Consider the following 13,542-nt stretch of genomic DNA (forward strand, 5'->3'; position numbering starts at 1 on the left):
GGAGTTGAAGCAGTTTAATATGGCTAGAGAGTAGAGTGATGGGGGCAGTGGTAAGAGAGCAGGCTGCAAGGTAAATAAGGGCTAGCCAAACCTCCAAGTGCCTAATAAGAAATGCTAGAAGTTTGGAGTTTTTCCTGAGAGCCGTGGGGAGCCATAAAATGATGACATTTGTATTTTAGAATGGTTGTCTTCAATTAAAAAAAATTTTTGCTGGGAACAGTGGCTCATGCCTGTAATCCCAACACTTTGGGAGGCCGAGGCGGGTGGATCACTTGAGGTCAGGAGTTTGAGACCAGGTTGGCCAACATGGCAAAGCCCCATCTCCACTAAAAATACAAAAAAATTAGCCAAAAAAATTAGCCAGACATAGTGGTGCACACGTGTAATCCCAGCTACTCAGGAGGCTGAGGCAGGAGAATCGCTTGAACCCAGGAGGTGGAGGGTGCGGTGAGCCAAGTTCGCACCATTGCACTCCAGCCTGGGTGACAAGAGCGAGACTCTGTCTCAAAAAAAAAAAAAAAAAAAATTAGCCAGGCATGGTGGTGCGCACCTGTAATCCCAGCTATTTGGGAGGCTGAGGCAGAAGAATGGCTAGAATCCAGGACGCAGAGGTTGCAGTGAGCCGAGATTATGCCACTGCACTCTAGCCTAGGCAACAGAGTGAGATTCTGTCTCAAAAAACAAACAAACAAACAAAAACCTCACATACTGCCCTAAAAGAATTTTGCACAACTGTGTACCTCCTTCCACATCTTAACAACTAATATTTTTCATAAGTTTAAAAGTTAATTTTTTGTTAATGGGAGGTTGAAAATATTAAACATTTTGAAAGATGAAATAAGGTAACCATGTATTATGCCTGAAATACATATTTTATGACATGATACATACCAAATCTGAAACATTGTATGAAATTTCTATCTGTGGGTTTTAGCAACTGTATTTTGAAAAAATGTATTGGTCCTAGAAATCATACAATTGCATTTAAAGGACTCAACATCACTATTCTATGCTGCCTAAGTTTTTTGAATTCAAGGCAACCTTGTCCCTTAACAAAAATATTTATATGACAGGTAAAGAAGGAAGACCTTGTAGGTTGAAGCTGCCTCCATGTATCATTAAAAGAGACTTCCATTCAGCAGGCATGGATCTACAGGAACAACAACAAAAAAGGTTTCCAGACTTCTGCTTCTATCAAAGAGGAGGCAACAGGGATTGGATTTACCCTCCTGCCTGAACCAAACAAAAAAACTCAGACAAAATATATGAAACAGGGCCAGGCACGGTGGCTCATGCCTGTAATCCCAGCACTTTGGGAGGCTGAGGCGGGAAGATCACTTGAGGTCAGAGTTCGAGACCAGCCTGGCCAACATGGTGAAAGGCAGTCTCTATTAGTAATACAAAAATTAGCTGGGCGTGGTGGCGCACACCTGTAATCCCAGCTACTCGGGAGGCTGAGGCAGAAGAATTGCTTGAGCCCAGGAGGTGGAGGTTGCAGTAAGCCAAGATTGCACCATTGCACTTCAGCCCAGGCGACAAGAGTGAAACTCCATCTCAAAACAAACAAACAAACAAAAAAAGCAACCATTGTAATTTAACACATTCAAAAACTGAAAAAAGAAAAGCTATATAGTCATTTGAATAGCCACAGAAAAAGCATTTGACAGCATCCATTCTTGACCAAAACTCTCAGCAAAATAGGAATAGAAGGAAACTTCCTCAACTTGATAAAGGGCATCTATGAAAACCTACAGGTTATTGGTGAGAGACTGAATGTTTTCTCCCTAATAAGTGTCAATGAGTAGCCAGGCGTGATGGGGGCGGGCCGGGGGAGGGGGGAGCGGTGACGCTGTAATCCCAGCTACTCGGGAGGCTGAGGCAGAAGAATTGCTTGAACTCAGGAGGTGGAGGTTGCAGTGAGCCGAGATTCGCCACTGCACTCCAGCCTGGGCAACAAGAGCGAAACTCCAACTAAAAAAAAAAAAGAAAAAGAAAAAGTAAGTGTCAATAAGAAGTTTGGGAAGAAGTTTTGTTTTGAACTTGTTGAGTTTGCGGCCTAATATGACATTGACAATCGAACTGAGGATGAATATAGTTATCTGGGTCTGGAGCACAGAACAGAGTTGTTAAAACATAGAGCATATTAAGGGTATTTTAACAACAAGTCCATATTTTATTTATTTATTTATTTATTTATTTTGAGGTGGAGTTTCACTCTTGTTGCCCAGGCTGGAATGCAGTGGCATGATCTTGGCTCACTGCAACCTCCGCCTCCCAGGTTCAAGAATTCTTCTGCCTCAGCCTCCCGAGTAGCTGGATTACAGGTGTCCACCACCACGCCTGGCTAATTTTTTGTATTTTTAAGTAGAGACAGGGTTTCACCATGTTGGCCAAGCTGGTCTTGAACTCCTGACCTCAGGTGATCCACCCGCCTTGGCCTGTCAAAGTGCTGGGATTACAGGTGTGAGCCACCGCACCTGGCCAACAAGTCTATATTTTTAAACAAGTGCTCCAAGGAAGAGTAAGATGAGAAAAGGATTAGGAATAGAAATACTGAAGAAATCCAACACTTAAAGCTCCTGAAGGACAGATATAGGAAAAGGAGCTAGCAAAGGCAACCAAGAGCAATCACAGAGATGAAAAGACAACTTGTTGGTGCATTTTAAGGAAAATCCAGTTTCAACAAAGAGGGATGGGTCAATAGAGTCAGAAGCTAAAGAGGAAAGAATATCAGGATCCTATATTGTGTGCATGCCAACATTCTTAGCCATTAAGCACAGGTGACCACTAGAATTTATTTATTTATTTATTTTGAGATGGAGTTTCACTGTTGTCGCCCAGGCTGGGGTGCAATGGCATGATCTTGGCTCACTGCAACCTCCACCTCCTGGGTTCAAGCGATTCTCCTGCCTCAGCCTCCCGAGTAGCTGGGATTATAGGCACATGCCACCACGCCTGGCTAATTTTTGTATTTTTAGTAGAGACGGGGTTTCATGCTGTTGGCCAGGCTGGTCTGGAACTCTGACCTCAGGTAATCCACCCGCCTAGGCCTCCCAAAGTGCTGGGATTACAGGTGTGAGCCACCACGCCCAGCCTAGAATATATTTAAACTAAGCATTGTTTAAGATAGATGGGATTTACCCAATCCTTAATGCCAGTATATCACATCACATTCCTTTCCATTAGAGGTGGATATTTATGTAAGTTGAGGTTCTCCTATTGGTTACTACACTCTTCTTTAGATTGTGCATACAGACCTACCCAGAGAAGCCAGTATCCATGGCTTTGGAGAGTTCAAATATTCAATTTTCCGTTCAAAAAAGGGTAAGCGAAATACTTGAGTCTCAGGCCCACTAGGACCTTAAGGCTATCGTTTTTGTAAATATTTCACTGATAAACTGTCTACACTTTCCCAGATTGGGCAGGCCTTACATTCTATACTGAGAGGCACATTATCTCACTAAGCCTCAATTTCCTCATTTGTAAAAAGGATAAGAACATCAATCCTACCTTACTACTTTCACGGGATTGGTTAAAGTTAGCTTTTAAAGTGTTTTCTCACTCTGGCTCCTTAATACCCTAACTACAGTCTGACACAAGAATGACTGCAGCAAAATGTTGGCTGTATTATAATAACAATATTTGTGGAAAGGCTTTGTTAGCTGGAAGCCATCTCAAGTATTATTCTTTATACCCCAATCTCGATTTAGGCCTCTAGGTAACCAAATTCAAAGTAACACCTCATCTTGATGGTTGCCAAGGGGTAGGTGGAGGGACTGCAGCCCCTTCCCCACAAACAATTCCAATAAAAACACTGTTGTGCAAACAGAGCTTCACGACCAGTTCCCTGGGCCAGCTGCTCACCAGATTACCACTCCCAAACTCCCTTTTCTTTGGAAATACTGCACCTGCTGTAGAACTTTTTGTGGGGAGTTGTATAACTTTTGAAGTATCTAAGTGATCAGTTCCTACAATGACATCCTTGAGACATGGCCACGGAACTTTCCAAAGCAGCCTTGGCCTCCCTCATGTCCAACAACCTGAGATAAGGCCACGCCACCAGCTAAGAGTCCCGCCAGGGGCCCAGCTCTCAGGAGGCCTCTTCGGTGCCGCCAGCCTCCCGCAGTCGTCCAAGGTAGCCGGCAAATCCGGTAGCAGCAAACTAGCTCGGATTCGGCTTCGGTTTTTCTCCTGGCCGGCGCCACAGGCCCCTCCTCCCGGGGCGGGCTCCTCGGTGCGAGGGCAGGAGAGGCGGAGCCGGTGGATGCCGCGGGCTCCTCCTCCCAAGGGCGGGCCGCCGGAGACCCGGCCGGCTTTGCCGGCGGGGACCGGGCTGGGGGCGGGGCCGGGCGCCGCGAGCCCCTCCTCTCGAGGGCCGGCCGGTTTGGCGGTGGCTGCGGAGGGTAGCTGAGGCTCGGCTGCCAAGCCGAACGGGCTCTGGCTCCTCCCAGTGGCCGGCCGGGGCGGAAGCAGGAGGCGGGGGCAGCGTGCGCGCTGCTGGTCTTCTCTCCCGCGGCGCTGGGGCCCGCGCTCCGCTGCTGTTGCTCCATTCTGCGCTTTTCTGGCGGCTGGCTCCTCTCCGCTGCCGGCTGCTCCAGGACCAGGCCTCCTTCTCAACCTCGGCCCGCGGCGCCGACCCTTCCGGCACCCTCCCGCCCCGTCTCGTACTGTCGCCGTTACCGCCGCGGCCCCGGCCCTGGCCCCGATGGCTCTGTGCAACGGAGACTCCAAGGTCAGCGTGGGGGTCCCTGCAGCACCGCATCCCGGCGGAGGCGAGGCTCCCGAACCGGGGAGCCACCCCGCGGGGCCCTTCCCCACCCCCTTCCCGCAGCCCGTCCGCGCAGCCCTGCGGCCCGGGCAGCCACGCGTCGGAGAGTCCCTGGTCGGGGCCTGTGGCATGTTTTTTCTCGGGAGCGGCGATGCTTTGTTGATTCTGTCTGCGTGTCGAGGTCCGGGCGTCGGGGAGGGCATCAGCTCCCCGTGGCCGCGTCGCTGGCCCCCGCCTCCCCCGCGCCGCTGTGGGGCGCAGAGCCCGCGAGCGCGGCGCGAGGGTGGGGGTAGGGAGGCGAGGGGGCTTGTGTGTCTGCGTGTCGGGGTGGGAGCTTCCTCGGCTCCCACCGCGTCCCTTTGGGAGGCTGGGGGCCCGTTGTGGCGATCCCGGGGCCCGCCGAAGGCAGGGCAGGGTCGGGGCCTCCTGTGCGGCGTTGGAGCTGGGCCGGCCTCTGGTCTTCCCGCCACCCCATTTCCCGCCTGCCCTCGGCGAGGCCCGCTCCATTCCCCCCGCCAGCCCTCCGCGGCGGTTAGGCCGGTTCTGGACGAACCCTGCGGAGCTGCACCGTCTTCCCCCAACCCCCACGCCCCTGCAGGCCCGCGTGAGGGCTGGTGGCTCCAGGGTCGCGCACTCCGTTTTCCCTCCCCGCTTCCTTCTCAGAGAGGAAAGGGTGTGTGTCCAGGTCCCGCCCCCGTCCAGCTTGCTCCCTGTTGAGCTTGCTGGTTTGCGGGGTAACCCGCTTCCCCGCCTTTGGGGTCCCTCCCCGGGACGCGAGCCTTGCCAGCTCGCCCGAGGGCTGGGCAGTCCGGAGTTCCGGAGGGCTGGGCAGTCCGGAGTTCCGGAGTGCTGGAAAAGTTACCGCCTTGACGTACCCGGCGGGGAGAGCACGTTTGACCGCTTCTGCTCATCTCGCCTCCAACTCACTTTTTTCTTAGACCGTTCCTCTTACTTTCGTCCCGCTTCTGAATTGGGCACCTTCGCTTTCACCTCTGTATTAAAATTTTCATTGACCTGGAGTTCTTTCCGACCTTCACTAAGTCAGTTTTGCCAGCGGGAAACCGTGCAGTTTTGAATTGCGATTTGAGTAAGATATACCTCCTCCTGTACGCTGTTGAGGGCCTAGCTTTAGGAAAAAACTTAATTAAATTTCATCCGGGGGGGTGGGATTATATACTTCGAGTGGGATTTGGTGCTCTACGTCAGATAGTAGTGCCTTGTTCAGGCAGAATTGTAACATTGTTTTTAAAAGGTGGTGCTCAAGGGTCACATCTTAGGAGGTCCTCTTGAACGGTTGCTTAGCACCCGGTAATCATTCAAAAAGTATTTGTCGAACAGTGAGTAAAAGATTATAAGGTAGCTGATTTTAACTCTTTTAAACCAAGGCACCAGTGGTGCTTAGGTCCAGGGAGCTCTTAAGACACAAACCTTTAGTTTCTGACCTAAGGAGCAAATGTAAACCCCATTGTCCAGCTCTTTCCCGATTACTAGTCGACTTGCAAAGCATTTTTCTGCCTAGTTTTGAGCCTTACAACTCATTGGAAAGATTCGTGTTTATGCTGATAGATGAAATAACTGGTGTTAGAAGGACTGAAATTTAATTTATGGGCTTTGAAAAATACATAGTGCATTTGAGAGGAGTATTTTCACAAAACTAAGTGACAGGAAAGTATAAGATTTGTTTCCAGAGTATATAAGAGGATTTTTCTTTTTCCTAACTGGTATTTTTTCTTTATTTTGCTCGAGTTGGAATGACAAAGATAATCTTATCAGTTTGCTATATTTGAGCCTAAGGTGAATTAATTTTATTTCAAGGTTCTTTATGTTTTATAGCATAATTAAACATTTTAAAAACTATGTTAACAATTAATTGTGGACTGAATTGGAAGCATTTTCAAGAGGAACTTCTGGAGAATTAACATATTTCATCAAATCTGTGACTATTATATGTACCCCTGAGGAATAAAGTCCTGACAAACCATAACATGCCATTGATCATGAACATTTTAAGTAAAGAGATATTAAATATGGGGAAATACCTTATATCACCTACTTTATTATGCCTATTTCTAAGAGGCCCACCTGGAAATAAGTAGGAGTCTTATTTTCCATAGCCTACCACTGAACCACCTTTCCCTTGGGAGGAAAAGCTTACTTTGTGCATTGATTGGGCCTTTGCTGTGTGTATCTTAGTTCATAAATTAAAAGTTGGGCAAGAGCTGGTTTTGATTCCTGTTTCTGGTACATTTCAGTTATCAGGATTTTCTAAAACAGCATTTTTGCATGATAGAAACTACAGAGGGGCCTAAAAGCTATAAAAGCATTTGGGTTATTTTAAGTATTTTTTATACACAATATTTTATTTAATTTTTAATTTATATTATTTTTTTGAGACAGGATCTTGCTCTGTCACCCAAGCTGGAGTGCAGTGGTGTGATCACAGCTCACTGCTGCCTTGACTTCTTTAGCCTCCTGAGTAGCTGGAAGTACAGGCGTGGATCATCCTGCCCTGCTAATTTTTATTTTTTGTAAAGACAGGTCTCGCTATGTTGCTCAGGCTGGTCTGGAACTCCTGGGCTCAAGCTATCCTCCCACTTTAGCGTCCCACAGTGCTGGGATTACAGTAGTGAGCCACTGTGCCTGGCCAGCATTTTATTTATTTAAATTTTTTATTTCCGTATGTTATTGGGGAACAGGTGTTGTTAGGTTACATGAGTAAGTTCTTTTTTTTTTTTTTTTGAGATGGAGTCTAGTTTTGTCGCCCAGTCTGGAGTGCAGTGGTGCGATCTCGGCTCACTGCAAGCTCTGCCTCCTGGGTTCACGCAGTTCTGCTGCCTCAGCCTCCCAAGTAGCTGGAACTACAGGTGCCCGCTACCACTCCCGGCTAATTTTTTTGTATTTTTAGTAGAGACAGGGTTTCACCGCGTTAGCCAGGATGGTCTTGATCTCCTGGCCTCGTGATCCGCCTGCCTCAGCCTCCCAAAGTGCTGGGATTACAGGCATGAGCTACCACGCCCGGCCATGAGCAAGTTCTTTAGTGGTGATTTGTGAGATTTTGGTGCACCCATCACCCGAGCAGTATACACAACACCCAGTATGTAGTCTTTTATCCCTCACCCGCTTCCCACCCTTTCCCCCTGAGTCTCCAGAGTCCATTGTGTCATTCTTATGCCTTTGCATCCTCACAGCATAGGTGATCAGCTTTTCTTTAAAAACTTTTTATTATGGCAAGGGTGTATTTGACATAGTAACTTGAGTTTTATTAAGGCAGCATTATCAGAAGAGTGCTTTGGGTGACTTGTCAAGTTTCCTACTCTTTTCCCCTGTCTAAGGGTGAAACTCCTCGTTGGAGTAAAGGTGGTACCTGTCCTATCACCTTCATTGAGAGGTTATCACTAGGTTATATCATACTTGGATGAAAGATGTTTTATAAACACTCCCTTAGTGATTGCATGTGATACAGAATCTTTAATGGCATTTAATAATGTTAATTTTAAGTTTGGAATTTCCAAATTTAAGATTTTGAATGGAATGGGAGTATAACTTGGGATTTTTATCTGGGATGTACTGAGAATTAAACAACTGTATCACCTTTTGTCACAACTTAGTACATTTTTTAGTTAGATAAAAGTTAGATTTTTCAGATTTTATTCCGTTAGGCTATTCATTTACAGTGGAAGAACTGCTGCAGACAAAAGGAATGGTTTTTAGTGTAGTATGTTCTTAGACCTGAAAGGTTTTGAAGTTTCTCCAGGAATCTCGGATGACATTGCCTTTAGCGTGGGCCAACTTGTCACTTAAGGAAAATAATTCAGTCTTTTAAGAATTTTTACAAAAAGTATAGACTTGTCCTATACTTGTACAAATGCATTTGATACTTTTTTAAGGTTAATGAATTACATTCCAAAGGATGTTGTTTGAAGTAAAGAATAATTATTTGCTACCCAGAATAATCAAATTTTACTGTTGTGGTACATTCTTAAACTTTCTTTTCTTTTTTTTTTTTTTTTTTTTGAGACAGTCTGGCTCTGTTGCCCAGGCTGGAGTACAGTGGCACGATCTTGGCTCACTGCAACCTCCGCCTCCCTGATTCAAGTGATCCTTGTATGGTCCTTGTACCTCCACCACCCAAGTAGCTGGGATAACAGGCGTGTGCCACCATATCCGGCTAATGTTATATTTTTAGTAGAGACAGGGTTTCACCATGTTGGCCAGGCTGGTCTCGAACCCCTGACCTCAAGTGAGTCGCCCACCTTGGCCTCCCAGAGTCGTGGGATTACAGGTGTGAACCACTGTGCCTGGCCTTAAACCTTGTGTTTTGTTTTGTTTGTTTTTGAGACAAAGTCTTGCTCTGTCACCCAGGCTGGAGTGCAGTGGCATGATCTCCCCTCATTGCAACCTCCGCCTCCCAGGCTCAAGCAATTCTCCTGACTCAGCCTCCCGAGTAGCTGGGACTAAATGCGCATGCCGCCGTGCCTGGCTAACTTTTGTATTTTTAGTAGAGATGGGGTTTCACCATGTTGCCCAGGCTGGTCTCGAACTCCTGGGCACAGGTGATCTGCCTGCCTCGCCTCCCAAAGTGCTAAGATTATAGGCGTGAGCCATTGTGTCTGGCCCTGACCTTAAACTTTGTTTTTATGCCTCTTTCTAACCTAAACCATATTTAGATGCTGAAAATGAATGAAAGTGTCAGGGTTAATGCATAATTCTGAAGCACTTTGTGAATCAACAGAAAAGTAATTGTTTCATAGAATTTTAAATCTTTGTGTGGCATATACAATTCTAGGTTGTGTAGAATATTTTTTTCATGCTTATTGTGGAATAAAGATGCTTCTGTATTTGCTCAAGAATGATGGCGGTTAGAAAAATTGCCTTATTATAGTAAAAACATAACAGTCAATTGGTTTTCTTGTTGGTGGATCCTTGCTATGGCTGAGGTTTATGGTTTTGAGGACCTAGGAGATTATATAGTTAAGTCTATACGCTCATTAAGATTGTTATAATGTGAAAGGGAATAAGATCTCTAAATTGGGGCACATTAGCATAAAAAAAGAAGGTGTGGAAAATTTAAATTTATAATAATTGCTGCAAAATAAAATATTACATACAAAAAATTGTAGATTTACACAATACAATTAGTAAGTTAATGGTAAAACTCCTGTAGCAAGAGTGTTCAGATTACTGTCTTCTGGACATTATACACAGGGACATATAACATCTCTTTCCTGCATGTGTTACACAAATACCCCATATTTCCCAGTGACCCAGCTTATAATGGCTTCGAGGCTCCTTTGCATCTTGCAAGGTGAGGAGTGGCTGTAACACAACTGGGAGGTACACTGAGTAGCCGGCAGGAACAGCAACTTCAGATATTTCTCCTGTCATCACCCAAGACTAGATAGAGTTAGCTATCCTTAATTGCCTGTGTCCAAGAGTACTTGATTTTATTAGAAAAGAGTCAGGAAAGATGTGTTACCAGTATTTGGCATTCAGACTGAACGAGAAGTTAAAAATGAGAACCATGTTTACTATGCTTGCAACCCACACAACACTAGACAAAGCCATAGCCGAAGGTGGTATTAGATATAAGGTGAAAGTTTAACAAACCTGTCCTATTTTACTTTAAGGCAGTTATTCATAGTATGTTGTTAAAAAGGAAAATCTGAGACAAATGTTAAGCTGGGTGGGATATCGGAATAACAGATGTACATCAGGAGAGTCCTGGGCAGACTGGACCATATGGTCACTCCAGTTATAGAGCACATATTGTTCTGAGTTTGGCTCTGATTTCTCCCCAGTGATGTGTATTTAAAATTTGGCTAAAATTTAAGTCTAGTGTGTATACATTAGCATTATTTTTCTGAGTGAATTATATAATGAGTATTATTCTAAAATTCTTGAAAATTGAGTGTCATTAATTATCTGTGTTTTAAAAGTGGTGAGCCAGCAGTACTGAACCTGACCGAAAGGTAAGATAATCTTCTCTAGTCTGCTATAACACTTGCAAGGGATGTTTCCCAAACCTTTAAAGCTGCCTGGACATGTGAAGTTTTCTGTTTAGTTACTCCTGTTTGTCACTGGAAAAACAGTAACCTTTTAATCTCAAAACTCACAGCGGTCCATGTAAATTTAATTTCTACCTCATTTGCAATTTGGAGAACAAGTCTCAGTAATTCTCCTGAATCCTATTATGAATGTAAATTTAGGACTCCAGATTTCTAAAATTCTACTTTGGACAAATTTTGGATCAACGATCTCTGATTAATTTGGGAAATTTTAGATGAACAAAAGTACCTGTAGATATATCATTATTTTGATGTTATTGGTAGTAGTAGAACTTTATTATACTTATTATTTGGCAAGCAAATTAAAAGAAATTTTAGTCAACATCCATGTCCACAATCTGGATTCTACCATTTACTTTTCCTAAAAAAATTTTTATAACAGCTTTATTGAGATATAATTGACACACCATGTACTTTGCTTATTTAAAGTATCCAACCCCATGGTTCTTAGTGTATTCACAGATTTGTACAACCATCACCCCCCATTTGTACAGTCAATTTTAAAACATTCTCATCCCCCCTCCCAAAAAAAAACCTCTACCCTTTAGCAAGGGTCCCCATTTTCCTGCAACCACTCCTCCCTCCCAATCCTAGTCAACCACAAATTCATTTTCTGTCTGTAGATTTGCCAATTGTCTTAGTCTGTTGGGGCCGCTAAAACAAAATACCAGAAACTGAGTGGCTTATGAACAACAAAAATTTCTCACAATTCTGAACGCTGAGAAGTTCAAAATCAAGGGACCTGCAGATTCAGTGCCTGGTGAGGGCCCACTTCCTGGGTCATAGAAGTGCTTGATGCTGTGTCCTCACCTTGGGGCTTTTTTTTTTTTGAGACAGAGTCTCACTAGTACAGTGGCGCGATCTCAGCTCACCGCAACCTCCGCCTCCTGGATTCAAGCCATTCTCCTTCTTCAGCCTCCCAAGTAGCTGGGCATGCGCCACCATGCCCAGCTAATTTTTGTATTTTTAGTAGCAACGGGGTTTTGCCATGTTGACCAGGCCGGTCACGAGCTCCTGACCTCAGGTGATCCACCCGCCTTGGCCTCCCAAAGTGTTAGAATTACAGGCGTGAGCCACCGTGCCCAGCCCCTAGGGCCTTTTTTATAAGGGTACTAATCCTACCCGTGTGGGCTCTGCCCTCATGCTCTACCCACCTCCCAAAGACCTCACCTCTTAATATTATCACATTGGTGATTAGGTTTCAACATACGAATTTTAGGGGGACACAAACATTCAGACCATAGCACCTATTTTGGACATTTTGTGACTAGAATCTTAAAATATATGGTGTTTTGTGGCTTTCACTTAGCATAATGCTTTCAAGGTTCATCTTGTAGCATGTATAAGTACTTTATTCCTTTTTATTACCTGCTAATATTCCATTGTATGTATACCACCTTATATTTATCCACTCATCAGTTGATGAACATTGGGTTGTTTTCACTCTGAATATTATGAATAATGCTGCCATGGACATTTCTGTATAAGTTTTTATCTAGACAAAAGTCTTCATGCTCTTGATTATATACCTAGGAGTGGAATTTCTGGGTCATATAGTGACTCTGTTTAAACTTTTAGTGAACTGTCAAAGACTGTTTTCCAAAGAAGCTGCAACATTTTATATTTCTGTCTGCTGTGTAGCAGTTTATGTCAGGATTCTCCAGAAAAACAGTAGGCTATAGATAGATAAATAGATAATAGATATGTATATAGAGAGATATATGAGAGGAAATTTGTTAGGGGAATTGGCTGACGCGATTATGGAGGCTGAGAAGTCCCACGATAGACTGTCTGCAGGCTGGAGAACCCACCAAGCTGGTAGCATTACTTAGTGTAAGTCCGAAGACCTGAGAATCGGGAGTCCATGGTGTAATTCTCAGTCTGAGTCTGAAGGCCTGAGAACCTTGGTGGGAGAGGGATGGGGGGAGGGTGATGGGAGAGTGGCTGCTGGTGCAAGTCCTAGAATCCGAAGGCCACATCCTGAAGTTCTTATATACAAGGGCAGAAGGTGTCCTAGCTCCAGAAGGGAGATAATTCGACTTTCCCCTGCCTTGACTTTGTTCTGCCCTAGTCTCAGCTGTTGGATAATGCCTGCCCACATTGGATGAGGGTGGATCTTCCTTTCTCAGTCTACTGATTCAAATGCCAGTCTCTCCTGGAAACACCCTCAGAGACATACCCAGAAATAATCCTTTACTAGCTATCTGGGTATTATTAGTCTAGTCAAGTTTATACCTGAAATTAGCCATCACAATTTCTCCACATCCTTTTCTGCACTTGTCTTTTTTTTTTTTTTTTCCGAGACAGAGTCTCTGTCACCCAGGCTGGACTGCAGTGGTGCTATCTCGGCTCACTGCAGCCTCCACCTACCCAGTTCAAACGATTCTCCCACTTCAGCCTCCCAAGTAGCTGGGATTACAGGCATCCACCACCACACTGGCTAATTTTTGTACTTTTAGTGAGTTGAGGTTTTCCCACGTTGGTCAGGCTGACCTCGAACTCCTGATCTCAGGTGATCCGCCTGCCTCGGCCTCTCAAAGTGCTGGGATTACAGGCATGAGCTACCACGCCTGACCCACTTGTCTTTTTGATTATAGCCATCAGAGTAGCTGTGAAGTGGGATCTCATTTTGGCTTTGATTTGCATTTCCCTAATGACTGGTTATGTGCATTTTTTTCACGTGCTTATTGGCCATTTCTGTATTTTCTT

General features: G+C 45.0%; 2 protein-coding genes across 2 annotated transcripts in view; one reads left to right on the forward strand and one right to left on the reverse strand.

Moving 5' to 3' along the window:
* LOC134739103 (serine/arginine repetitive matrix protein 2-like) lies at positions 1-5,780 on the reverse strand. The gene is made up of 2 exons (XM_063661326.1): positions 3,909-5,780; positions 1-1,971 (listed from the first exon to the last, which is right to left on the reverse strand). The coding sequence occupies exon 1, from the start codon at positions 5,273-5,275 to the stop codon at positions 4,163-4,165; it is 1,113 nt and encodes a 370-aa protein (XP_063517396.1). The 5' UTR covers positions 5,276-5,780; the 3' UTR covers positions 1-1,971; positions 3,909-4,162.
* The window catches only part of GMPS (guanine monophosphate synthase), a 67,322-nt gene continuing 58,091 nt past the window's right edge, over positions 4,312-13,542 (forward strand). The window contains exon 1 of the mRNA XM_054479527.2: positions 4,312-4,732. Coding sequence (XP_054335502.1) covers positions 4,706-4,732 — 27 coding nt within the window. The 5' untranslated portion in view covers positions 4,312-4,705. The remainder of the gene's footprint in view (positions 4,733-13,542) is intronic.

The sequence above is a fragment of the Pongo pygmaeus genome, chromosome 2 (genome assembly GCF_028885625.2).
Source record: "Pongo pygmaeus isolate AG05252 chromosome 2, NHGRI_mPonPyg2-v2.0_pri, whole genome shotgun sequence".
Classification (NCBI taxonomy): domain Eukaryota; kingdom Metazoa; phylum Chordata; class Mammalia; order Primates; family Hominidae; genus Pongo; species Pongo pygmaeus.